Source organism: Myxocyprinus asiaticus, chromosome 24 (genome assembly GCF_019703515.2).
Source record: "Myxocyprinus asiaticus isolate MX2 ecotype Aquarium Trade chromosome 24, UBuf_Myxa_2, whole genome shotgun sequence".
In the NCBI taxonomy this organism is placed as follows: domain Eukaryota; kingdom Metazoa; phylum Chordata; class Actinopteri; order Cypriniformes; family Catostomidae; genus Myxocyprinus; species Myxocyprinus asiaticus.
The window spans coordinates 38,268,554-38,296,391 of record NC_059367.1 but is presented as its reverse complement, the minus strand read 5'-3'; the positions used below and the strand labels follow the sequence as shown (position 1 = coordinate 38,296,391).

The 27,838-nt window shown below is 38.3% G+C and overlaps 1 protein-coding gene and 1 pseudogene across 1 annotated transcript in view; one reads left to right on the top strand and one right to left on the bottom strand.

Moving 5' to 3' along the window:
- LOC127415451 (long-chain-fatty-acid--CoA ligase 6-like) overlaps positions 1–27,838 on the top strand; it is a 65,321-nt gene that overhangs the window by 32,151 nt on the left and 5,332 nt on the right. The window contains exons 12-17 of the mRNA XM_051654197.1: positions 21,043–21,177; positions 21,281–21,415; positions 21,666–21,761; positions 21,880–21,952; positions 26,974–27,062; positions 27,292–27,408. Coding sequence (XP_051510157.1) covers positions 21,043–21,177; positions 21,281–21,415; positions 21,666–21,761; positions 21,880–21,952; positions 26,974–27,062; positions 27,292–27,408 — 645 coding nt within the window. The remainder of the gene's footprint in view (positions 1–21,042; positions 21,178–21,280; positions 21,416–21,665; positions 21,762–21,879; positions 21,953–26,973; positions 27,063–27,291; positions 27,409–27,838) is intronic.
- Positions 555–13,851, bottom strand: LOC127414814 (patched domain-containing protein 3-like; annotated as a pseudogene).

The following is a 27,838-nucleotide window of genomic DNA, read 5'->3' as shown; positions in this document are numbered from 1 at the left end:
TAGTTTACGGCTAGTCATGTGATTCTAACATGGCAGCCCCCATGCGCGGACCCTCTCCATGTAGAATAAAACAGCTTTTATAAGATTACTGATATGACTGGAGTCTTCATTTTAATGTGAGTGCTCGTGATTTCCTACATATATTGCAAAATTACAATTAATGTCTAAAGGAGTTAAAAAAAAATGTAATGAAAAAATTATTTGGCTTCTAAACAGAATACAACAGAAATGAGAAGAGAACTTATTTATACAATGTATACAAAGATAAGAAATTATACAAGGTTAAAAAGATCAACTTATAAAAATGCAACTCGAAGAACCTGGGTTCCATTCTGTTTGTGGTGGTGCAACAAGCTTTTTTAGTGCAAGGATGCGTTCGGTGTGAATGGCCCCTAAGTCAGAACAGGACTCATGGTCTGTGCCAAATTTGGTGAATGTATAGCTTGAAAGAACTTTGAGTTAGTGCTAAAAAAACCTAAACCAAGTATGTAGGATAATAGTATGTTGGCTTGGCCAAGCCAATATAAATATTACATGTATGAAGAAAATTAAAGTCAGTAACAGTCAGGATCAATTGGCAATGCTCCATTCTTCAGGGTGATTAATATTGGCATAGCTGTTCTACAATCAATGCCGCAGTTGTAGACATTATTTGAAGTATCAGTCTGGATAATGACATTTTGGCTCATTACTGTTACTACTTTCTGATCCTTTATGTCACCGTGCTCAGAATGCCCTTGACTCTGTTTATTTTCTCCACATTTGGCACAAGACATGTGGTCACAAGTGCCAAAGAAGGTCAGAAACACTGGTATGAACATGATGCCATGGATGGCCCCAATAATAATGACTAAGAACATGATTTTAAAGAAGGTTCTGAAAATATAGCTCTCTGCTGCCGCGAGCACAACTACACCTGCAATAGTGGACAGTGCACCTTGTATTATTGGATAGCCCAGATGATAGATGGCATCTATGGCTTTCTCATTCGCTGAAGATTTTTCACTGGACACAAAAGCATAGGATATGTGAGCAGAGAAGTCCACAGAAAACCCAATACAGATAATAAGAATGATCATAGATACAGAGTCTAAACTAACTTCCCATAGTGCCATGAAACCAGCCACACCCACAAAAACAGATGCAATGGCAAATGTCACCCAGAGAGAACAGAGAGGATTGGGAATCAACAAGAGTGAAATAACTAACATTGCACATGTAGTCACTATTACATTCTGGATTGTATTACTGAGTATAACAGCATATTGGTCAAAATAGATAAACAAAGGATGGTACACTGTTAGAATAATGGGTGTTGGCAACTTTTCACATTTTTCTGCTGTTTCTCTAAATGCATTGAGCATGTCCCTCTGATCAAATGATGTTCTAATGTTAACCGTCTGAATGAACATGCGTGATGCGTGAATTTGATTGTTAGTAAAGTTAACATCCTGACTAAAACCAGCAATATTAAGAAATGCATTTAAATTACTTTTGAAATGTTTCATTATCTGTAATATTCTTTCCATACTTCATATATGCATGAAGCCAAGAAATTAATGGCATTTCTGAATCTTTAGATGTCATTGAAAGATTCTGAAAATTTTCCAGACACCTGTCATGGTGTTCACGAGCAGTTGAATTCCAGTACTGAAAGTGTTCATCTGTTATAACCAACATGACATTTGGACCATAAGTAGAAAAATATTTATCCTCATCATTGTAGTAATTGCTGACATATGAGCCGTCCGCAGCTAAATTTTTCAGATCAAGTCCCTCTTTTATTTTGAAGCATCCATATATGCTGACTGACAAATAACCAGCAAAGAACAAACACACGAACATCTTAACCGAGGTCTTTGTCAGAAATGGCCCGTAGTGCTTTTTAAAGAATGAATCCATTGGCATTTCTAAATCAGTACTAGTGTTTTCATTAAAAGCTCCACCAATACAACAGATATTGCTGGTTGCACCACCACAATTGGCTTTTGGGACTTCCATACAAGTCAGCCAGTGCTTGTTACCTTTTTCTCGCCTTCCATTCAATGCAAGACAGGCGCCAAAGAACTTGATGTTAAGGAAGTAACAGAAGAGAATAGCTGTGCTAGCATACGTGCAGAAAGACTGTACTGAGCGGAAGGGAGTCAAGAGACCAATGTAAAAAGAGAGCACGTCTGTCAGTGTGGTGATAGTGATGGAAACAGCTGCCTCTTTATATGTTGCTGCTAAACGTTCTTCAACTTCATCATGAACGTTAGTCTTCTGCCAGCAGGAGATCATTATGAACATATCATCAACACCAATACCTGCAGAAAAGCAGAGAATGGAAAACTGTAAACAGTGTTGGGAAATAATGGGCTACATGTACTACACTGACCACATACAGAAATACTTTCACATGCCTTCAGTGAGACAAGGGGGACAAATATTAATGTGCAGTGTGATCTTGGCCTTCGAAAATTATTAATTGAGGATGAATGAATAATGACCAGTCTAACTACGTTAGTAATGTTTAATAAGTCCTTAATGCCCTTAAAACTACTGATAAGATCAAAACATGTAATATTTACTGTAAAGAAACAGTAAAGTTTTCCTGAGCCACCACTGTGTGGTGCCAGTATGATTCTAATTGATGCTGGACTGTTTTCTGGTTCCGGTCTCCATAAGTAACAATGTAAAAAGTACCACGAGCATTTCAGATGGAGAACAACAACCATATTAAGTATTAGTTGGAGTTAAAATGAGTTCCTGCTCAACTTGTGCAGTTGTTGGCTGTCATTACTCGAAGAAGTTAATGATATCAACATAACTATCCTTGGGTCATCGCTTCATGTCATGTACCCACTCCTTAAACTTTGACGGGTGAGGCTCTGTCAAAAGACGGTCATCACAACTCTCTAAAGTATCAGCACTGTGGAGCTACATGCTTGTTTTGTGGCAGTTTTAACAAATGTAATACACTAAACATAACATTATACGCTAAAAACATATTTCCGCTAGTAAAAACACTGGAGACCGGAAAACAAAACCACTTCCTCGTTCAGAAAAGGGTGGATTTATGTTGTTTATTAAAGGAATGTTTCAGTTTCAAAAGTAAGCAAAGATGTAAACATTATGTGATAAAATCAGGGATTTACCGGCATTATGGTGTTAAACAGATTACAGGGTTTACTGCTGTTGCATTGTCATGACAACGAAGTTGTAACATTAATGTAACTTTACTCTGTTTAATAAGTTTAATAAGCATGGTTGTCACACTTAAATCATGTGGTAGCACTTTAAATTAAACCCATGTTTATAATGTATTGTAGAGGCATTATAGTGCAATCATAATGTCTAATAATATACTTTATAATACTGAATGTTATAACTTAAAACTAATTTGTAACTACAGTATTAATACATATTACTTAATCTATTTATAGTTACACTTTAAAGAGTATAATGCATTATAGCACAATCAACATCCAATTGAATCCGCAGAAGTTGTAATATATATATATTACCAAAGGTTAACAAAAGCAATGTCCTCTTATAAACAGACATAACACACTTGTTAAATACAATACATAACAAGTCAAACTTATATTATGCACACACAGTACATTTTGAGGCATTACGAAATTCCCCATGTAATTTGCACAACGGGTGTCATTTAAGTGGAAAGTAGGCTATAGGCATAATAAAAAAATATATAATAAAACATCATATATCATAAATCAACTGGAGTATCGAGACTTAACAAGCTGTCTTTGTTGAATTTCCCTCAAAATGTTTAGTCACCTGAGGAAAACTTTCAGATTTGTCTGGGTTAGTGTCTTAATTGGACTGGGTTAGTACAATATATATATTACTGTACAGTATATATAATAGGTACTGTATGTATACATTTTTAAATCTAGTACATTTAAAAGGATAGTTAATCCAAAAAATTTAATTCTGTCTTTATTTACTCACCATCTTATTATTCTAAACCCATATAACTTTCTTACTTTTTTGGTACACAAAGGGAGAAATTGTGAAACATTTTTGTGCTAACTGTTGTCATAGAGTGGCAGTTTATGTGACCACCTCATGACTGCTTCAAAAGCACACAAATGTATAATTCAGAAGTCTAACAAATTATTCAGTGTGACTCATGCATTGTTCTAAAAGGCATACGATAAGGTTCGGTGAGAAACAAACTGAAATCGAATTTATTATTTCGTTAAAATCATCACCGACCATTGGTCTGTTCACAAGAGTGCACGAGAACAGCAGTTCACACAGCTCCCACATGAATCATATGGAAAAATTTGTTAGACTTCTAAAAAAGAAAGAAAGTGATATGGGGCTAGAATAACATGAGGTTGAGTAAATAATGACTGAATTTTCATTTTTGATTGAACTATCCATTTAAATGCATTTGTGCATTTCGGGACATTAGCAGATGTGTCATTTCAAGTCTCCAAATAAGATGCATAAACATTAGAGTTTATTGAATGGTGTCCAGTATAAAATCAGTTTGATGATTCTATACTTTTTTTGATTATTGGGTGTGTTTTGTATAAGAAGTAACAAAGATATGGCTACATGTGCAATCAACATCTATATATATATATATAGACACACACACCGATCAGCCACAACATTAAAACCACCTGCCTAATATTGTGTAGGTCCCTCTCATGCCGCCAAAAAAATGCCAACCCGCATCTCATAATAGCATTCTTCTCACCACAATTGTACAGAGCGGTTATCTGAGTTACCGTAGACTTTGTCAGTTCAAACCAGTCTGGCCATTCTCTGTTGAACTCTCTCATCAACGAGACGTTTCCGTCCACAGAACTGCCGCTCACTGGATGTTTTTTGTTTTTGTCATCATTCTGTGTAAATTCTAGAGACTGTTGTGTGTGAAAATCCCAGGAGATCAGCAGTTACAGAAATACTCAAACCAGCCTGTCTGGCACCAACAATCATCCATGCGCTTATCTAATCAGCCAATCGTGTGGCAGCAGTGCAGTGCATAAAATCATGCAGATATGGGTCAGGAGCTTCAGTTAATGTTCACATCAACCATCAGAATGGGGAAAAAAATTTGATCTCAGTGATTTGGACCGTGGCTTGATTGTTGGTGCCAGACAGCTGGTCTGAGTATTTCTGTAACTGCTGATCTCCTGGGATTTTCACAAACAACAGTTTCTAGAGTTTATTCAGAATGCTGCCAGAAACAAAAAACATTAAGTGAGGGTCAGTTCTGTGGACGGAAACGCCTTGTTGATGAGAGAGGTCAACAGAGAATGGCCAGACTGGTTCAAACTGACAAAGTCTACGGTAACTCAGATAACCACTCTGTACAATTGTGGTGAGTTAAATAGCATCTCAGAATACTATTCTGAGATGCGGGTTGGTGCTGTTTTGGTGGCACGAGGGGGACCAACACAATATTAGGCAGGTGGTTTTAATGTTGTGGCTGATCGGTTTGTACATATATATATACCGTATATATATATATATATATATATTGTTTTCTCTCAAATGTGAGCTACTGATATGATTTGTCACTATACTTAATATACTGTATAAAATACAAATATATAATACATTAAGTTCTACAGCTCTAATTTGATGTTGGTCATGTTATAAAACAATATACTCTATGTTACTAAATACACTAAAGTAATAACGTATTATTTTATATATTATAATCAGTCATGTTAACACGTATAATGTTCACGTCTTATTGCCACTTTTGAAACGGTGTATATTTTAAAGTTTATGGATTGGTTTATGGATGAAATGGTTTATGGCCCCATTTACTTCCATTGAAAGTGCCTTACTGTAACCTGTTTTTTAATATATTTTTTTTATACATAACGGGTGAGTCAAACTTATTTTTGGTGGTAATCAACATTAAGCCACAAATGCTTGTATTTAACCCAGAACATTCCTTTAAGGAATTTGTTTATTTTTAGTTTAAGGAAAATGTTCCCCCTTGTTCTTTTTTGTATTTTTACCACAATAAAGTTTTTATTGCATGGGTCACTATATAAATAAGAATTAGATCATAAGTAATCAGATTAGATTAATTTTAAAGGGTAATCTAAGAGATTGCTACATTTAATAATTTTAGTTGTGTCATTTACAATCTGTTCCAGATTACATTTCTGAAGTTGTTTACCTAGCACTTCCTGTAAACATCAGCTATGAACTCGTTAGTATATAATGCCCTAAATTAAAAGTACCAAGTATCAGAAAGGGGACAGTGGCCACTGTCATTGCAAAAGGGATTCCACAGAGCAGCAGCAGTCCAAAACTGGAGAATACAGCCATACCAGCAGAGATTACACCAGCTACAGCAACCCACACCTTCGTCCTAACACAGTCCAACCTAGAGATTGTAGAGACATGCCATAGTTTATTAAAGTGTTCATTTTACTTGTCAGAGATCAAATTTTCACAAATAACCTTTTAAGGTTACCTTATTTTAATTTAATTTATTTTTTTTAATAATTGATTTTAGAGACTCTGTAATACCTCAGACATAAAATAATTGAAACGCTAATGGCCAAGCAATATGTAACGGAGAAGAGTGGGATCACCGAGTCCAAGGTGGCCTCTAACTCCTCCTGTCTTGATACTGAAGTGAAGTAAGACACATTTACCTATAGAAAAAATAAATAAAAAATAACCACCAAACACTGTTCTGGACAAATCAGCTTTAAACAGATGAAGTACTAAGTTAAAAAAGTATGCATGCAGGCACAGAAAACCCAACACTGTCTCATGACAATTCGTAATAATTTGTACGACATGATGGACTTGCCTTAGAAAAACACGAAAACATACAACTTTTATTCACATACACATCAACCAATCAACATGCACAATTTCAAATCGATATTATACATGCATCACATTCTTCCTAACCTCCTATCCAACACTTTGTTTTAATTAAGGAAACTTCTATAAACAAAGTTTGTTAATCATTGTGCAATAAAAAAGACTGAGGTATGTGAATAACCTGTAATACACCTCCCTCTTCCATGTTTTCTTTCTTCCATGGTATATACATTTATGGTTATGGTTAGGTTTGGGTTAGGGGTTAAACTTATGATAAATTGTCAGAAGCTACTTTAAAATCCTGCTGTTTCTCTTTCTTCGGTGGTACACAACAGTAGAAGTTGTATGATTTGTATAAATCAACTTGTATGATTTCTTACAGTCTCGCAATCTTGTACTATTCTTACAACTTGCCATGAGATTGGGTTGGATTGGTTGGTAGAGCTTCTCGGTTTAGTACAGGGGTGTCAAACTCAGTTCCTGGAGGGCCGCAGCCCTGCAGAGTTTAGTTCCAGCCCTGCTCCAAAATGCCTCCTTGTAATCTTCAAGCACTCCTGAAGACCTTGATTAGCTGCTTCAGGTGTGTTTAATTAGGGTTGGAGCTAAACTCTGCTGGACTGTGGCCCTCCAGGAACCAAGTTTGACACCCCTGGTTTAGTATATAACATTTTACAAATAACAAATAATATATTCAAAATGTTAGAAAATACCGTCTACTCACTTTTCGGCAACAATAAAAATGTAGCTTTGAAATATGTATCATTTAAATTGAGCCAAGAGGTGAGTGTGTGACCTTTCGATCTTCCATTGGTCATTTGTCCTCTCGTCATCCAGATTCATGGTTCAGAGTTCAGCAAGCTTGAACTTTGATACGCAGCATCATACAAAATTTCTTTGCATGAGCTTGCGATTCTGGTCTTTTGCGTTCGGAAGCGTTGAATGGGAGTAAATGGAGCGAGAACTGTAGTGTTACCGCCTCTTTACTGTAGGTTTTTTGCAGTCAAATTGGAGAATTGATATAGAATGTGCATGTCACAGATGTGTGTTTATAGTCAATTATACAATGGCTTCAAATGTGGCTCATCCAATCAGAATTTACAGTCGAGCCTATCTGTTTTATAATACTCATTATGCAATTTGACTAGTATGTAAAAAGAAAAACAAGTTATTCATGATAAATATTTTGTATAGATTAGGGTTGTCAATTTTAAAGTGTTAATTTAGTGTGAAATGTGAAAATTCTGTGAAAAAAATTTATGCAATCAATCATGCCTCCTGACCCACACGTAAATTCCATTGGAGTGTTCCTACCATCTGAGCAAATCAAGCTTGATTTAATACCATGATGTTTTTGCAAATTTTTGGCAGTAGGTGGCAGTCAGCGCAACTCCAGCTGACCAGGCAGCACACCTTTTCAAGCCAAAAAGAGCAGCACATTCAGAGCCCCTCCCCCAGGGGAACCTTCAAGGTTAGCAAAACAAAGTGTAACGCAGCGGTACACTGGCAAGGAGACCAGAGGCCATTATTTTTTGAATGGATGTCAACGAAGGAGATGCTTTAGTACACTGAATAAACTGCTTTTGTGAGGAAACAGCTCATCACATCATGAATTGACCACCTGGATGCTAATCTTCCACAGGTTTTACACTAAACAACTACAGGTGCATCTCAATAAATCAGAATGTCGTGGAAAAGTTCATTTATTTCAGTAATTCAACTCAAATTGTGAAACTCGTGTATTAAATAAATTCAATGCACACAGACTGAAGTAGTTTAAGTCTTTGGTTCTTTTAATTGTGATGATTTTGGCTCACATTTAACAAAAACCCACCAATTCACTATCTCAAAAAATTAGAATATGGTGACATGCCAATCAGCTAATCAACTCAAAACACCTGCAAAGGTTTCCTGAGCCTTCAAAATGGTCTCTCAGTTTGGTTCACTAGGCTACACAATCATGGGGAAGACTGCTGATCTGACAGTTGTCCAGAAGACAATCATTGACACCCTTCACAAGGAGGGTAAGCCACAAACATTCATTGCCACAGAGTGCTGTATCCAAGCATGTTAACAGAAAGTTGAGTGGAAGGAAAAAGTGTGGAAGAAAAAGATGCACAACCAACCGAGAGAACCGCAGCCTTATGAGGATTGTCAAGCAAAATCGATTCAAGAATTTGGGTGAACTTCACAAGGAATGGTCTGAGGCTGGGGTCAAGGCATCAAGAGCCACCACACACAGACGTGTCAAGGAATTTGGCTACAGTTGTCGTATTCCTCTTGTTAAGCCACTCCTGAACCACAGACAACGTCAGAGGCGTCTTACCTGGGCTAAGGAGAAGAAGAACTGGACTGTTACCCCGTGGTCCAAAGTCCTCTTTTCAGATGAGAGCAAGTTTTGTATTTCATTTGGAAACCAAGGTCCTAGAGTCTGGAGGAAGGGTGGAGAAGCTCATAGCCCAAGTTGCTTGAAGTCCAGTGTTAAGTTTCCACAGTTTGTGATGATTTGGGGTGCAATGTCATCTGCTGGTGTTGGTCCATTGTGTTTTTTGAAAACCAAAGTCACTGCACCCGTTTACCAAGAAATTTTGGAGCACTTCATGCTTCCTTCTGCTGACCAGCTTTTTAAAGATGCTGATTTCATTTTCCAGCAGGGTTTGGCACCTGCCCACACTGCCAAAAGCACCAAAAGTTGGTTAAATGACCATGGTGTTGGTGTGCTTGACTGGCCAGCAAACTCACCAGACCTGAACCCCATAGAGAATTTATGGGGTATTGTCAAGAGGAAAATGAGAAACAAGAGACCAAAAAATGCAGATGAGCTGAAGGCCACTGTCAAAGAAACCTGGGCTTCCATACCACCTCAGCAGTGCCACAAACTGATCACCTCCATGCCACGCCGAATTGAGGCAGTAATTAAAGCAAAAGGAGCCCCTACCAAGTATTGAGTACATATACAGTAAATGAACATACTTTCCAGAAGGCTAACAATTCACTAAAAATGTTTTTTTTTATTGGTCTTATGATATATTCTAATTTTTTGAGATAGTGAATTGGTGGGTTTTTGTTAAATGTGAGCCAAAATCATCACAATTAAAAGAACCAAAGACTTAAACTACTTCAGTCTGTGTGCACTGAATTTATTTAATACACGAGTTTCACAATTTGAGTTGAATTACTGAAATAAATGAACTTTTCCATGACATTCTAATTTATTGAGATGCACCTGTATGTGTAGAGTTTACTATGATTAAGTTGCTGATAATATTGATAAAATTACAGTTTAGGGCTCTCCCCATTCATTTGAATGCGATTCATATACAGTGATTCACTGCCATAACAATGAATGCAGTTAACTGACATCAGGGCCATTATATGATTGGCTTAGAACAGTGTTTCCCAACCACTGTGCTGCGGCACACTAGTGTGCCATGAAAGATTGTCAGGTGTGCCGTGGAAAATTATCAAATTCCACAAAATAAATAAATGCATGAAAAAAAATTATATAATTTCAGGGATGCAAACTTCCCACCTTTCGGAGAAATTCGCCGTTTTGAAACCATAATCAGTCACTTTTGTGACTGTGAAGAGCAGTGATTAATGTGCAGAAGTGACTGATATTTATACGTGTTAAGGGTCTTTCACATGACTCGCGGCAGTGCTGCAGAATTCATTGAAGTCTATGAAGTGACGCCACTTTACACCAAAGTGTTCACACACACGTTTTTGCTTCACCAATAATGTCTTTGAGAGTACTAAGCAACAAGAAATATTTAAAAACTGTCCAAATTTGTGAAGAGACATTGAATGTCTCATAATTTCTTTTAATTAAATATTACCTTATCGTTTACGAATATCAGAGACCCCAGTTATTGAACTAATTTAAATTCACCAAGAAAACGCTTAGACCTAAACATAAACGAGTCCTTTTATTACTTTTTGCTATCAAAGCAACTATAAGCTTTTTTTTCTCTCTTCCAAATACATGTTTTCAATGTTTATTGTGCACTCCTCCCGCTTTTTTACAAGGCAAACTCATAAAATCGCCCCTCTGTGACGCTTTCTGCAACTCTTGTCATGTGGAGGGCAATGCGGCGCTTGACGCTGGCATTTTTTTTTTGCATAGCCGAATTTCAAACATTACAAGTAAACATGCTACTAAGACGGACAGAAAACATGGACAAGTTCTTGAAAAGGAAAAATATTGACGATGGTTTACTTATGTGGGATAGTGGTGTGCCGTAGAATTTTTTTGTCATAAAAAGTGTGCCGTGGCAGAAAAAAGGTTGGGAAACACTGGCTTAGAAGAATCACGTGATTCCATTTGACTGTTACGCTCTCTCCTATGGTAGAGGTTGGTATCTGAGGATATTAAAGACTCTTTGGCTCAGCTTTCCATATATAATGCACTTGACAGCTGGACCAATCACAACAGAATGCAGGGATCTCGAGACACGTTTTTCAAAGTTTCAAACTACATTTTACTTGACACAGTGTCCTAAAAACACAGCGCTTAAAGGCCCCGGTGTACTTCTTTTTTCTGCGTTGCGGATTGGATCGCACCCTCTCGACCGCATTGCCTTTCGACCGCGAGCGAATACGAACACGTTCAACACGTGCACTACGACTGCTTTGTGATACTCTTTTAGTACAGTCAATGGCTGGCGCATGCGCAGACGATGCGCACAGACACGTGCAAATTCCTTGTCTGTGCTCATCATTGGCACATGCGCCAGCCGTTGACTGTACTAAAAGAGTAAAACAAAGTCCTCATAGTGCGCATGTGTCGAACACGTTTGTATTCGCTTGCGTCAAAGATTGTACTTTGAAAGGCAACACAGTTGACCTGGCACGATCCGATCCGGAATGCAGAACATCGAAGTTTACCCAGGCCTTTAAGCCCAAAGTATACTTCGGTTGTCCGCGTTACTGATCGCTCCACACCTTTTTGACCAAGTTGTCCTTTCGAAACATACTCTTTTGACCGCAACCAAATACGCACGTGGACTATGCGCGTGTCGCCGTGTGCCGTGCGCTGACAGTTTGCGCAAGACTGTGCTGATGACAAAATTTGCGTTACGCATACTGTGCATGGAGTGATCAGCAACGCGGACAACCGAAGTATACTTTGGACTTAAAGGCCTGGGTGTTCTTAATTTTTCTGCGTTTGGGATCGGATCGTGCCCGGTCGACAGCGTTGACTTTCAAAGCATACTCCTTTGACCGCGAGCAAATACGAACGCGTTCAATGCATGCGCACTACAAGGACTTTGTGCGTATCAAGAAAATCTGGGCTGTGCGCAGACAGTTCCTGCAGACTGTGCTAATGCAAAATCTATGTCAAGCATTCTCAGAGCATTCAGCAATGCGGACAACCGAAGGTTACTTTGGGCATAAAGGCCCAGGTATACTTCATTTTATCGCGTTCCCAATCAGATCGCATCCTGTCGACCGTGTTGTCTTTCAAAGCATACTCTTTTGACTGCAAGGAAATAGGAACGTGTTCGATGCATGTGCACTATGAGGACTTTGTGCGTGTCAAGAAAATCTGGGCAGTTCACGCAGACTGTGCTGATGACAAATTTGTATCAAACATACCGTGTGTGGCGCGAACAGTAACATGGACATGGACATGCGGACAACCTAAGTATACTTTGGGCTTAAAGGCCCCGGTATACATAGTTGTTTTGCATTCCTGATCGGATCGCATCTGGTCAACCGCGTTTTCTTTCAAAGCATAGTCTTTTAACCGCGAGCAAATATGAATGTGTTCGACGCATGTGCACTACGAGGACTTTGCGTGTGTTGACAAAATGTGGTACACGTGTGGACAGTTCGCACAGACTGTGATGATGACGAAATTTGTTTCAACCATACTGTGCGTGGAGCGTTCAGCAACATGGACAACTAGGGTAAACTTTTGGCTTAAAGGCCCAGGTATACTTAATTTTTCTGCGTTCCGGGTCGGATTGCGCCCAGTTGTGACCGCGTTGCCTTTCAAAGCATACTCTTTTGACCATGAGCAAATACGAACGCATTCGACGCATTTTAAAATAAAAAAACCACTTTTTGTATTGTCTAAATGTTTTACTTGTCTGCTGCCACAAAATATGTATATGATATATTGTATTTGAATGATCTGCATTATAAAATTTATTATATTTTATATTTATAATTATGGAAATGGTTACTAAATTATCTTTATTTGGGGGCCTTCCGCAGTAAATATTCATATGCAATTAATTCAGTTAATCAACACATCATGTAATTAATTTGATTACAACTTTTATTCTGTTGGCAGCACTAGTATAGCTATAAATTACAATCATATTTACTTACCGTTTTGCTCTTTGAATAATTTGAGAAGACTTCAAGAAAATCATGCAGCCAGTGAGAGTTTTCTTTGGTCTTCTCTTCATTTAAAAAATAAAAAAGCCTGACTGCTTTTGCCGTGACCTTTTTTGAGCTTTCTTTCTTCAGCTCTACACCGCCTATGCTTGTCCCCAAAAATATGCCATAATGCGCAGGATACCTAATGGTTGTAAAATTGATTGTGCTAGAATTGTAACTTATTATGTCTAAAATTGGATTTGACACACATTTTCCTTTTGTACGTGCACAAAGGTTTTCAAAAGTGGTTTCACTCTTTTTTATATTTTTCACTCCTCTGTCCAGGTCAATAATGTCTTTCAAGGCAGCCTCAGTCAATATGTTTTCTCCCTTGAAGTGTGTAATTATCAGAGAGGCATAAGTTCCTTCAGAAAAAAGCCGTAGAGGAGAAAATTCTTCAGATTGTGGGAAGTTTTGCATTACAACTTCCCTCTCCAGCTTGGCAGGTCCATTGACAGGTGTGAATTGTTCTTCGATATCATTTGCTTCCATCTCAGAAAGAAAGACAAAACCAGCTCCAAGAGTAGCAGCTGCACATGAAACCAAGAGAAACACAAATGGATATCTACCAACAAGATAACCAAATTTTTCAAAGGCCAGAGACAGAGGCCTCTCAATGCAATTGGTTTTACACTTCGGCATCTTTTAAAGACTCTTCAGCGTTTGCAAAAAATATTTTACCCTTCTGCCAAGCTCCAGCATCAGTCACTGTGAACACTGACTAACACTGACTAACTGCATGTTTCCTTCATAGGTTGAGCTGAACATTAGGTTATCAACATATCAATGCCTTTTTTATGCAGGTCAAGAATCAGGCACAGTACGGTGAGATTCAGTTCATTTTAGTGTTCGAATCCCAGACCCCAGTTAAACCCCAAAAGTTAAGTGACTCAACAAAAGAACAAAGAATTAAACTTCTGGTGCTCCATTCTGTTTCACTGAATTAGTAAAAAAAAAAAAGAAAGTATTTCCCTGAAATAATGATAGTTGCAAATGTACTTGGTTTATATATATATATATAAAAAGAAGAATAAATTACTAGAAAACAAGGTTATTTCCATCATGTTGTCGGGAAACAAATGAGGAAGAAGTTGTTGAAAGCAACATGAGAGCATTATGTAAAGTAATTACTTAGAAATATTAACAGACGAGATAAACAGAAAGTAGCAAAAAGATATGGACAATCATAACAATAAAGAACAGCAATAAAGGAATAAAAAAACCTTTTTGTTTCTGCAGTTTCTTTGAAAGCATTTGTCATGTTTACATGTTGTTAACAAGATAAGCTACAGCACAGATCAGATCAGGAAAAATATACTACGATAGAAAATCCCTGTTTTTGTAAAATGGAAAATACAATAAAACAGTCCTATTTAGGGCTGTCATATTTTAAAAGGTAGTTTTATGGATATATACACTCCAATATACACTTGTATATATTTTAATGTGTAATTAAGGAGATTATTTTTTTTATTTTTAAAGTGGTGGGACAGTTTGGAAAGGGGGGCTGCTTATAGTGACGTCATGAAACCCATTATTAAATATTCATTCTTAATGGCCAATTCAATAAATATTTCACAATTAATTTTAAAAGTTCATCACTGTATCTACAACTGTTGGTCCTGGGATTTTTTTAGTTTGTGGATAAGTACAGTACTGTGCAACAGTCTTAGGCACATAAGATGTTTCACAAAAACATTTGTCTTAAGATGGTTATTTATATCTTCAGCTTTAGTGTGTCAATAGGAAATATACATTTTAGACACCCAAACATTACTTTTGCAAATAGAATAGAGTAGAACAGAAGAACAGGGAGCCCTGCAACAAATGTCATGGTCCCCACAGAGCCCCGCACTGAACAGATTAGCACAAAGTGCTTCACAAATATAAAATCAAAACACACTCTGCAAACCACACTCAGTAAAAACAAAAAAATTACATAGTAATAAAAGCAAGTCTATACAAATTAGTTTTTAAACAAGACTTAAAAACAGACACAGATTCAGCAGATCTAATGTTATGCTCAGAGAAGAGGACGACAGAAGTGATGAACCCAAACGCAGATTTATTAAAGAACACAAACAAAACACGGGTATATATGGAGAACAGAACTAGATATCAAAAACAAATTAGAAGTCAAACAAACTAATATTTTAACTCAAACATAGGGGATATTCTTCAGGAAGAGTCACAAGTATGAGTAGTACACACTTGAGGAGTCCAAATGAGACTAGACAAGGAATGGGAGTTTGAGGTGAGTGTTTATAGTGTCCTTGATGAGGCAGCTAATGGAAATCAGATGAGGGTAAATTAGAAGTCGGGTGAAGAGGAGTGGAACACTGAAGGAGGTGGAGAGCCCGAGGGAGGCGTGACATCTAATGTCCTAGGGCAGGCTGTTCCATAATCAATGGGCCTTCACTACAAACGCTCTATCACTATTTTTTTTTTTTTTATCTGGATCTTGGAACAGATCTGATTACTCTGATCAGAGTAATATGATTAAAAGACCTAGTTTGTGTCAAATGTCTAGCTGCAGCATTTTGCACTGATTGTAGCCATGCTAAATTGCGTTGATTTAAAGTTGAAATCAGGGCATTACTATAATCAAGGAGAGACGAAATAAAAACATGAATAAGCTTCTCTGTATCCCTAAAACTCAAAACCTGTCTGACCTTGGAAATGTTCCTTAACTGATAAACATAAAAACAACTTCCTGACGTGATATTAAAAATTTACATTTCTGTCTCAATAGACACCCAAATTTCTCACCACCTGCTGAATATTCGGGACAACTTGATTAAGTGCTGACTCGATCTGATTTAAAAAAAAAAAATCATGATCGATTGTAACAACCTCTGTTTTATCAGAATTTAACTGCAGAAAATTACATCCAATTTTTTATATCTACTATAAACTCAGCGTCTGAGACAGTCAATCTGCGCATCTTGTCATGTGGCTTATCACGACGCTACTCTCTGCAGCATCCATGCACATTTCACCACGCGCCCCGCCGAGAGCGAGAACCACACATTATAGCGACCACGAGGAGGTTATCCCATGTGACTCTACCCTCCCTAGCAACTGGGCTAATTTGGTTGCATAGCAGACCTGGCTGGAGTCACTCAGCACACCCTGGATTCGAACTTGTGACTCCAGGTGTGGTAGTCAGCTTCAATACTCGCTGAGCTACCCAGGCCCCCTCTACTATACACTCTTAAAGAACATTTAAACTAGACAGATCATTGGGATTCAACTACAAATATAACTGTAGGTCATCTGCATAGCAATGAAAATTAATGTTGTATTTTCAAATCACAGAACCAAGCGGTGACATATATAGAGAAAACAAAATTGGCCCTAACAGGGATCCTTGCAGAACACCACAATTTATTGTTGAAGAGGACGACATCTCCAACAGACACTACAAATTTCCTATTTGACAAATAGGAAACAAATCAGTCTAAAGCCACCCCAGATATTCCCACCCTTTAATGTATAAATTAAAACTGAATGATCAACTTTATCAAATACTGCAGTTAAATCAAGCAACACTAAAATGAGCACTTCATTTCATTCTCTGTCCTCCACCATCAGTAAGTAATTTGTCACCCTAAGAAGGGCAGTTTCTGTACTGTGGTTTTCTCTCAAATCTGACTGAAATTTCTTAAAAATAGTTTTATACTTCACTACCTCCAACAGTTGCTTCGCTACTGCTTTCTCTATAATTTTTTAGATGAAAGTTAATTTTGAGATTGGTCTATAATTATTAGCAACCAAAGGGTCTAATGAGGGCTTCTTCAGAAGTGTTTGAAGTATCGCAGTCTTTAACTCTTGGGACTCATCCTGACACAAGCGAGCTATTTACCTTAGACAACAAAGAAGGGTCTAAAGTCCCAATAACTTCCTTGAAAAGCCTTAAAGGAACAACATTTGTATGACAACTTGATGGTTTCATATGTTGTAAAATTTGATAAAGATCCTTCTCTGAAATAGGCGAGAAAGAATCCAACAAACTCTCCCTACAACCAGATTTTTCCACACATGATAGAGCAATAATTGATGCCTTTATGTTAGAGACCTTAACAAAAAAAAAAAAAAGATAAAATGTGTTATAATCTATCAGACAAAATGTAGCACTAGTCACAGGGTTGATCAGATTATTAATTGTATTCAATAAAAATCTAGCATTATTGCAATTATCAGTTATCTTATTGTACAGCACTAAGAGATCCTTTATTTGCTCAAAGTGAACAAGAATTTAAGTTGATTTCCAAACACGTTCTGCCTTCCTACACCTCCTTAAAAAGCGAATATCATCATCTATCCAAGGGGATTTATTTACTTCTAATCTAGTTCTTGTTTTGACAGGGGCAACTGAGTCTGATATTGACACACTAATAAGATTACATCTGTATGTCAGTGGATGTATATCATGAATCAGGACACATTTGTTTGCATTTTGCTTTGTGATTTAACTGGACAATAGTAGTAGCTGTGGAACAGCGGTGTGAGTAGAGCGTGCATCTGTGTGCATGAGAGAACATCGCCACCCACTGCCACTCAATGTCACTTACAACACACACCTACGGAATGGAAATCCTGCACAATAACTGCCAATGTTTCTTTTGCATTAGACACTTACCTGACAAAAGCTATTTGGTAGGGAAAAATTGGCCAATACAAAAAGTGATAGGGACATGTCCCACCAATAAATGATGCCTATGGGGATTGACTGTATGTTCTCATGCCTTTTATTATTATTATTCTGGATGGGAGTCTACGTCAGCCCATATAGAACTGTGTGGTAAGAAGTTTTGTGCACTGAATGGGGAGGGTCTATCTCACCAAATTTGAGGGATCTAACTAATACCCTTTAGAACCACTAAGAGCTAAAAATTTGAACTCCACTATTTTCTGTTTATACTGTATTATTTGAACCGTTTGGTGTACAGATATAATTATTATTATTATTATTATTATTATTTTATTTTATTTTTTTGCCAAGTTCAGAGAACATGGTGGTTTCAATTTCCATACAGAGTGTTTGAATATTGGATGTAAACAAACTTTTTTTTTTTCAACTTTTCGGCAACAACTTTTTGCAAATCAAGACAATGCTTTTCCGTTTTTAATTTAAACTTGGTATTTTTCAAGAAGGTCTATAATAAATGGGAAAAGCTGTCTGTCTGCATTCCCATTCATCTCAATAGCAGTTTCCCCTGATTCAAGCTTTGTCCAGTCTTCATAAAACTTGGCTCAGATGATCTTCAGACAAAGCCTCAGAACAGTAGTCGAATGGATTTTTGAAATCGCTTTGAAATCAGAAACTTTTGAGCGCCACCTTTGGCAGTCGGATCGGTGCTTTCCTTCCTGCAGGAGAGGCTGGAGGGGCGGCTGTCCCCCTCCACCTTGAAAGTGTATGTAGCCACTATTTTGGCACATCACGATGCAGTGAATGGTAAGTATTTGGGGAAGCATGACTTGATCATCAGGTTCCTGAGAGGCGCTAGGAGGTTGAATCCCTCCAGACCGCACCTCATCCCCTCGTGAGACATCTCTGGAGTCCTTCGGGGTCTACGGGGAGCTCCCTTCAAGCCCCTAGAGTCAGTTGAGCATAAGGCACTCTCTTTGAAGTCTGCCCTCCTGACTGCGCTCACTTCCATCAAGAGGGTAGGGAACCTGCAGGCGTTCTCTGTCAGCGAATCATGCCTGGAGTTCAGTCAGGGTTACTCTCACGTGATCCTGACACCCCGACTGGGCTATGTGCCCAAGGTTCCCTTGACCCCGTTTAGGGATCAGGTGGTGAACCTGCAAGCACTGCCCCATGAGGAGGCAGACCCAGCCTTGGCTTTGCTGTGTCTGGTGCGTGCTTTACGCATCTATTTGGATTGAACGCAGAGCCTTAGAAGCTCCGAGCAGCTCTTTGTCTGCTTTGGTGGACAACGGAAAGGAAGCGCTGTCTCCAAACAGAGGATTGCCCACTGGGTCGTTGATGCCATCGTGATGGCATATCACACTCAGGACGTGGTGCCCCCCTTGGGGTTACGAGCCCACTCTACTAGGAGTGTAGCGGCCTCCTGGGCCCTGACCAGTGGCACCTCTTTAGCAGACATCTGCAGAGCAGCGGGCTGGGCAACACCCAACACCTTTGCGAGGTTCTACAATCTCCGGGTTGAGCCGGTTTCGTCCCGTGTATTGTCAGGTACAAGCAGGTAAGTTCCGGGACAGCTGGCCGGGTGTACCATTTGCGCAAAGCGCCTTTCCCCTCCCTTGAGGTCAAGATGTGCGCTTTTAACTCCCAGTCGTGTTCACAAGCTGTGATCCTTGGATGACTTTCCTCCTTAGCCCTGTGGCAGATGAGTTTGCGGAGAAACTTGCTGCCGGCCCAGTACATGTGCTAATTAGGCCCTGTACTGGGGTTGGTGCTCCACATGTGCTGGTTCCCTGTAGGTGACCCCATGTGATATCTTCCGCTAAATCGTTTCCCTGTTGGTAAACTGCGTCTTCCTTGGGCAGAGGCCTCTCTGCCCCCGGTCACCATGTTTGTAGAAACTCCTCCCCCCTCGGGTAGGACCTACCATGCGACTTCTCCACATGACATACTTCCGACAAGACTCGGTAAGACCGTGTGAGAAATTTCTACTCAAAATACCCCCCCCCCCCCACGGGCAGGGTGTGGTTTCCACGGTGTCTTCCCCTTGGGAGTAACAGCTGGCTAGCCTGTCCCTATTTGTTGGGCAGTCGACTTATTCCCAAAGGACCGTTCGATGCGTTGGGGGAGGTTACGTGACGGCCTGGTGTGTGGGCTACGAGGCACACAGTGGTCTGCCCATCTCGCACCACCAGTCCACGTAACACAGTTCAGCTAGTTGTGGCATTCTGTATAGGGACCCCTAGTGTCACTACATCGACACAACGTCGAGTGAGTGACAGATAGGGAACGTCCTGGTTACTTTCGTAACCTCCGTTCCCTGATGGAGGGAACGAGATGTTGTGTCCTTCTTGCCACAACACTGAACTACCCGCTGAAATGGCCGGGACCTTGTCTCGGCTCCTCAGCACAAAACCTGAATGAGTTGCGTACCAGCTCCTTTTATACCCGTATGTCCAGGGGAGTGGCATGCAAATTCCACTCGCCAATTCCCATTGGCCTTTTTTCAAAAAGCAGAGGTGTTTGGGGCTCCCAAGAGTGACCCCTAGTGTCACTACATCGACACAACGTCTCGTTCCCTCCATCAGGGAACGGAGGTTACGAAAGTAACCAGGACATTTTTGTCTGCAAGCGTTTTTCATGTGGAGTTCAAAGCGGCGCTTGACACTGATGTTTACGCCCTGATGCAATCATGAACGTGGCTTAGCAATTGCTGTAGCAAAGCTGATAGCCACAGTCTACCGGCAGTTTAATATTGTGGAGGATGAGAGTTTATGAAGTTATGAGTTATTGAAAATACATCATATGTGGGGACTAGTTCTTTCAATTTGTCAAACTCCCACTTAGATTTTGGTAAAAGTTTAATGTTACTTGAATTGTTGCATTATATTGTTACATATTGTTTTGTTTTCTTTCCTAAGATGGAAATAAATGCATTTTGACAGCAAAATAAGTATATATGGTGTCAAATTTCAGCACTTTCAAAATCTGTGATTAATCGTGATTAACTACAAAAAAATTATGCGATTAATCACAATTAAAAATTGTAATCGACTGACAGCACTAATCGTAATATGATCCTATCTTTTCAACATGACTCATGACAACATGTTATATCACTCCATCTTATCCCTGTTGTTTTTGTGCTAAACTCTTTCTCTATTTTTCTCCCTCTTCTTAAGGTGTCAATGTTTTGTCATGGAGCAAGTGTTGGTTTTTACCAGGGTGACATCTCTCTGCTGATGGATGACATAAAGACCTTGAAGCCCACCTTCTTCCCTGCGGTCCCTCGATTACTCAACCGCATCTATGATAAAGTTTGTGCTATACATCAATATTGACTTTATGGACGCAGAATAATCACTTGTATTATGTAATCAAGATGACAATGATGAATGGCGTGTGTGTGTGGGTGTGTAGATTCTGGGTTCTGTGACGTCTCCATTGAGAAGAGCCATTCTTCATTACGCTGTGAGGAGGAAACAGGCGGAGCTGAGCAGTGGAGTCGTGAGGAACAACAGTCTGTGGGACAGACTCGTCTTCAATAAGATACAGGTGAGAGTTTCTGACAACTGAATGATCCAACTATTGGAAAATTTTATGAAAAGCTAAAGGAGCACCCCCTTGTGGACTTCCCTAAAATGTGTTATATCTGTGGTATAACCATGGAGAAATCTCCAGAAAGGGTCCTGCATCTTATTTGTCTTTATAATGCTGAGTTAACATGGCTCTTTTGACAGATTCAATTAATAATTCATCCATCCATTCATCCATCTTTCTCTATGCTTTCTCTCTCATCCTGTAGGCCAGTCTGGGTGGAAACCTGCGTTTCATTCTCACTGCATCTGCACCAATCTCTCCAACAGTTCTGTCATTCCTCAGGGCCACTCTTGGCTGTCTGGTGAGAATCCTTGCTGATAATGTTTAAATTATATAACATACTAATTTTGGTTTGCACTACTAATGGTTTGTACAGTAATGTATCTTCAATATTCAGTGTTTATTTGATATAATTTCAGATTTTTGAGGGTTATGGGCAGACAGAGTGCACAGCTGGCTGTACCTTTTCAATGCCTGGGGACTGGAGTGCAGGTGTGTGTTTACGTCATCTTTATAACCTTTCATTTGCATGTCTGTAGGTGTGAACGAAATGGAATACAACCTACTACTGTTGAAATAAAGTATGTATACTATGCATTAGGGATGTGCCCGAAGCCGAACACCTCATTCAGAAAGGCACGGATAATGACTTCAAAACGAATAACGGATTAATTCGATTAATATAAAAAATATTTGTATGACCGATTATCCAAGAAGCACAAGGATAAAGCAACATTTTAAATAAACATATCCAAAATTACAAATAATTTATGAATCTGTGCAGCCAATATTTCTAAAGTTTAAACCTTGTGAATGAAAATGTGCACGTTGTAATTTTAAATCAGATGTGCACGGTCTCGACTCTGTTTGCGGTCTCTGTTATTTGTTCACGTCTGGAGCTTGTCAAGTGTAACATTAATTAAGATTTGACATCATATACACGTTCCACTTCTTGAAATGTCTGTTAATGTATCACACCATTCAAATGTGATTCCCATGTATTCATTTATAGCCTAAACCTGAGCGCGATGTTAAATTTCAGACCTGAAGTGATGATTTCACGTCGGAGCTCATCTATCCATCTCTTAAAGTTGAACACATTTATATTCACATCAGTGATTGAGGTAATTAACTGGTTAAGACTTTATTCTGAAAAAAAGTTAAAATGCTCCATAAAGTTTTCATCTGAAATATTCCTCCTTATGTAAAATGAAGAAACTGAAACATGCTTTTTTTCTTCTTTAAACTGCTAAATTTGAGAATGTTAAGTGTTCTTGAACTGGAAAGGCGCTATATAAATGTAACTTATTATTATGATTATTATTATTTAACTAAATAATGGTGTCCTATTGTAAAAATTCCTGGTAGACTTACGGGACTTTCACCTGTTTGTAGGCTATATTGATTTTATTTTCATTTCTTTAATGTTTAAATTTGTATTTATTATTCAGAGCAAAATGTGTGCTTGACATTTCACCAGTGGTGAATTCTCAGGGCCAGCAAAGCCTTCTCTGCTGGCCTAACATAAAATATTTTTCATCCATTCATTCTCAATCATTTTTTTGCATCACATGTATTTTTAATCACTTTCCACTCTTAATTAATCTACAAACAATTAGAGAAAAACGAAAAGTTTATCCAGTCAGAATTTATTCCTTGATGCTTACAAGCAAAGTGTGACAAATGTTTCACAAATCACATGCCTGAAGCCGAGCTCGTTAGCAGAAGCAGCAGGTGAGATTGAGCTCCACACCATCAGGCCTTCAGAATTTCTTCAGAATCCCTCAACAGTGCAAATGAATGAGCAACTAAAGTCAGATTCATCAGACAATCAGATTGATTTATTTGTTCTTGGTGGGTGTGATCTTTAGGATATGTCCTGGTCGACGCCTTCTAGCTGGCCTTGAGTGACGCAGTCACGCTTTAAGTGATGTACGTAATTTAAAAGCGAAGAGCGTGAGATCGTCATCACTGCTGGTATCGCCATTGAGAAAGAGATCCTTATGGATTTAAAAACATGAGATGTTCTGCATGACTGTGTGATTGCTTAATTTATTAAACAGGAAAGGAAGGCTGATTTTCACTTCAATCAAATTGGTAAGTGCTTTTTGCATTGTTATAGCAACATCAGGAGTTTCTGCTGCGTTCCATTCAACTCGGAAAGTAGGATTTTACAACTTCTTACTAGGAAAAGTGCAATGGAATGCATCTTTAAGTCAGAATTACAACTTGTAGACTCGTGCAGAAATTCTCAACTTTGATTTCGCCGAGATGCAGGGGCATGATGTCACACAAACATGTCGACACTCAAGGAGATGTACAAATTAAATGATAAACTCACTTTATTAAGTAATATCGATAAATGAGTTCATTTCCATATTACATGATATTAAAGCTTGTTTAACAAACGCCTGCAGAAACGAGTGTATAAAACATTATAATCTCTTTTGATAATTGTACACCTGAAGCACAAATGCTAGCGCTGCAGCCTTGTTTAACATTTGGGTTGCTAGGAGACATCTCTAATGAGAGTCAAACCCCTGCTAAGTGAACATTGCACTGCAGTTTTGTTTCATTAAACATCATCTTCCGTATATCAGGGACTGGAATGCATTTATGGTCAAAAAAAAAAAAAAATGCATTTCTGGTTGGAGATATCAAGTAGGAATATCCCACATCCAACTTGAACAGAATGCAGCATAAACATGTACCCTGACGGAACGAAATTTATTGCAAGCAACATTTAAATCACAAATATTATTAGATAGATTTTTCCAGGTATTATAGACCTCCTTGGTAGATTCATATGAAAAATTAAGATTTTTGATGTTCATTTCACAAAACAATCATGCTGCAGTTAAAATTAAGCTTGCTTGAGCATTAATTGTCATTTCAAGTTCTGGCTTTCATGCGTGGATGTGTTTTTAAAATGTCAGTTGGTATTATTATTTGACTGCCACGTAATGTATGATTGTGAAACTGTTTTTTCTTAATGGCATGAATTGCACTGAAGGCCTAGACTTGAAATGCACGGCCCATAGCTGCATTTCACATTTTGCTTGACACCTCCTGCCTCCAGAATAATGTTGTTATACACGCACAGACAAATGAAAATTCTGTTTCATGCAGGTATTAATATCAGAAATACCAGGAGAAATCAGTTAACAGCATATTCCACAGTTAATGTAGCCTAAAAAATACAGCTTCATCTGGTAAGAAAAAAAAAATAAAATAATATATTTGTAAAAAAATAATTGGGCTATTGGGCCAATAATAATAATAATTATTATTATTATCCATACATCTTCCATAGCTGCTTGTCCTATGCAGGGTCACGGGTAGTGCTGGAACCTATCCCAGCTGTCTTGGGCCAAAGGCAGGGAAACACCCTGAACAGGTGGCCAGTCCATCACAGGGCATTGTTATTATTATTATTAGGCTATTATTATGAAAAGGCATATATATATATATATATATATATATATATATATGGTGGTGCTCATACAATTTATTTTCATGTCTGTAACTGGCACAACATGGTGTAATTGTTAAGATCATAAGGCCCATTACACCTATATTTTACACTTATTCCCCATATTAAAAATACAACCTATTGAAATGAATTTGGTAACATTGTACATAAACATAAGATTGAAGTGGTCCTGACAACCTTATTATTGGTTTACTACCTTCATTATTAAGAAATCAAATACAGCAATAGACTCCCAGCCTTAAAACAAATTACAAGGACAAATCAAAGTACACACGAATGCAAGGATGAAGTGGAGAGAAATAATATCAAGGAACAATACGAGGATGGAGTGGAAGGAAATATAATATATGGGGAGATAAATAACATATACGATTTAGAACCTAAAATTTAAACAAAGATGGGAGCTGCTTAAAAAAAGTAATTATATATTAAATTATGGTGATTATTTCTTTTTGACTTTTCTCATTAATTGGTTAAATAGAAATGTAATTAGCAATTATACTGCCCTTCAAAGGAAAAACGCAACATTGAGTTATGACTGAAATCAGGTCTTTTAGACTATGATCTGTGCTGTGATAGACGAGTTTGGCTCATATGCTAAATTTCAGAGAAAACTTGATGTGAAAATGCAGTAACTACAAAATCCATATCAAAATAATTTGATAGATGGATGGACAGATGAATGGATGGAAAGTAATGTCTTGTTAGCACAAAAGGTTAATTTCATGGCAAAAACAGAGTAGTTTAAACATTTGGGTGGGCTCAGCGCACCCCTGCCCATGCCTACATCCGGCAGCGACTGTAACTGCCATGGTGTCCCAAGTGGTCTCTCCACAAACAGAGGGACAATGTCCCAGCACACCGTCCAAGACCTTGAACCATTTGGGCAATGCTTTGTCCATTGTGTATTTTAACGGATTTGTACTGTGCCTGCAATTTTTTCCCGAACATGTACCATGGTGCGCTATACGTGTAATTTGTATATAAGTTTATTTCATATCTTGTTTTAAAAGAGTTTAAGATATTTATATTGGAAAACAAGCCAAAAAAGTCAAATCGCAATTTATTTTTTGTTGTTGTTGCAGTGTATAATGGGCTAAGACTACACTCTCTCACCTGGATGTTCACTTCGATGCGTCTTTAACTCACAAGAACAAACTCTCTCTTTTTAATTGAGCTGCGTGTCGCCGATTTTCTTTATAATAAGATACACATTGTGACTGTGACACATATATTATGATTCACTTCACTACATCACAAGCTATCACGTTATAATCTAGCTGCAGCAAACATGCATAAGGGACGAGTTTCCCTGCGCAAGAGTGTGCATTAGCTGGGTGCAGTTTCAATCTTTGGGTCATTTCACGCGACTCGTAGAAGCGGTGCTGACCGCACAGAGAAATGCCAGTTTTGGAGTATATTTACATGACCCGTTTCCTTATTAGTTGAACTTCAATAAAGGAGGCATTAAAGATATAACGCCAGGGTGTTTCATTTTTAGACGCGCTGACCTGAAAGTTTTGCTTAAGCGGAATGCCAGATCCGGCTCCACTTTATTTCACGATGACAGTGCTTCTGTATTTACTTTGTAATTTTGCATTATAATTCCCTCATACTTTGCAATCTAAATCACATTTTAGGCTGTTAGGAGAGTTTGGAGTGCATCTGGACTGTGAGGTGTGTAATTCTTCCTCTCCTCAATCAGGTGCAAGCTGCAGTGCTGCTCTCGCCTGTCATCGTTAGAGTTTCATATGATCTTATGTTACGTTGAAATGAGATCAGACGACTATTCGACATCGGAAATATTTGTAGACAATTTTTTATTGTCGACGTTGGCGATAACGTCGACTAATTGTTTCAGCCCTATTTCACATACTATTTAAAAAGAAATAATAATAATCATCATAGGCACTAGGCAATATACCGTGTACTGCACACACAGCAATTAGTATGCTAGTGTTCCCAGAAATCATGCTAGTTGTTTTTAGCATGTCCCTACAGCAGTGTGAATGTGTTTCAGGTCATGTAGGAGCTCCTTTACCCTGTGCCATGGTGAAGCTCACTGACATCCCTGAAATGAACTACTGTGCCAAGAATGGAGAGGGAGAGGTCAGTAACCTGATCATATCTGCAGATTCTATTTAAGGGAAAGTCTACAGATAGCCAGCCAGTCATTATCACAACATAAGCGCAGGGGTCTTGTGATAAATACATTTATTTGACATCAGATATTGATTTATAATTGATTTTGACGTCTTGGAACATGTACTTGGAATGTACTTCCCAATGTTATGTAATTCCCTGCTTGCTTGCTTTGTTATATGTGCACATGTGTTAGATCTGTATCTGGGGTCACAGTGTCTTCCGAGGGTATCTAAAGGATGAGGAGAGGACAGGAGAAGCTCTGGACACTGATGGCTGGCTGCACACTGGAGACGTGGGACAATGGCTGCCGGTGAGAGACACTTTCCTCCAAATACTGAGAGAACATTTTAAGCTACAGACATTCACTTAAGTTACCTGAAGTCTCTTTAAGCGAGTTATTAGGCGCACTTTGTAAAAACAAATTTTCCTCACTTTGAAAAAATATGATTCTCATGTAATAGTGTAAACTTTACATTTTAAAACAGTCATTATATTAATTATTAATTAATGTAATTATTAGGGCTGTCAATTAAGTTTTTTTAAAATCTTTTTAATTATATGACATGCTGATTAATTGAATTAATCTCAGTTAATCGCATTTATCAATAATTGCTGAGAAAGGCCCCAAATAAAGATAATTCAATATAAATAATTGAATATAATGCACCGATTATATATGAAAATACACACTTTGTATGGAAATTATGTACGGGTCAGAAGGCATGATTAATTGTGTTAAT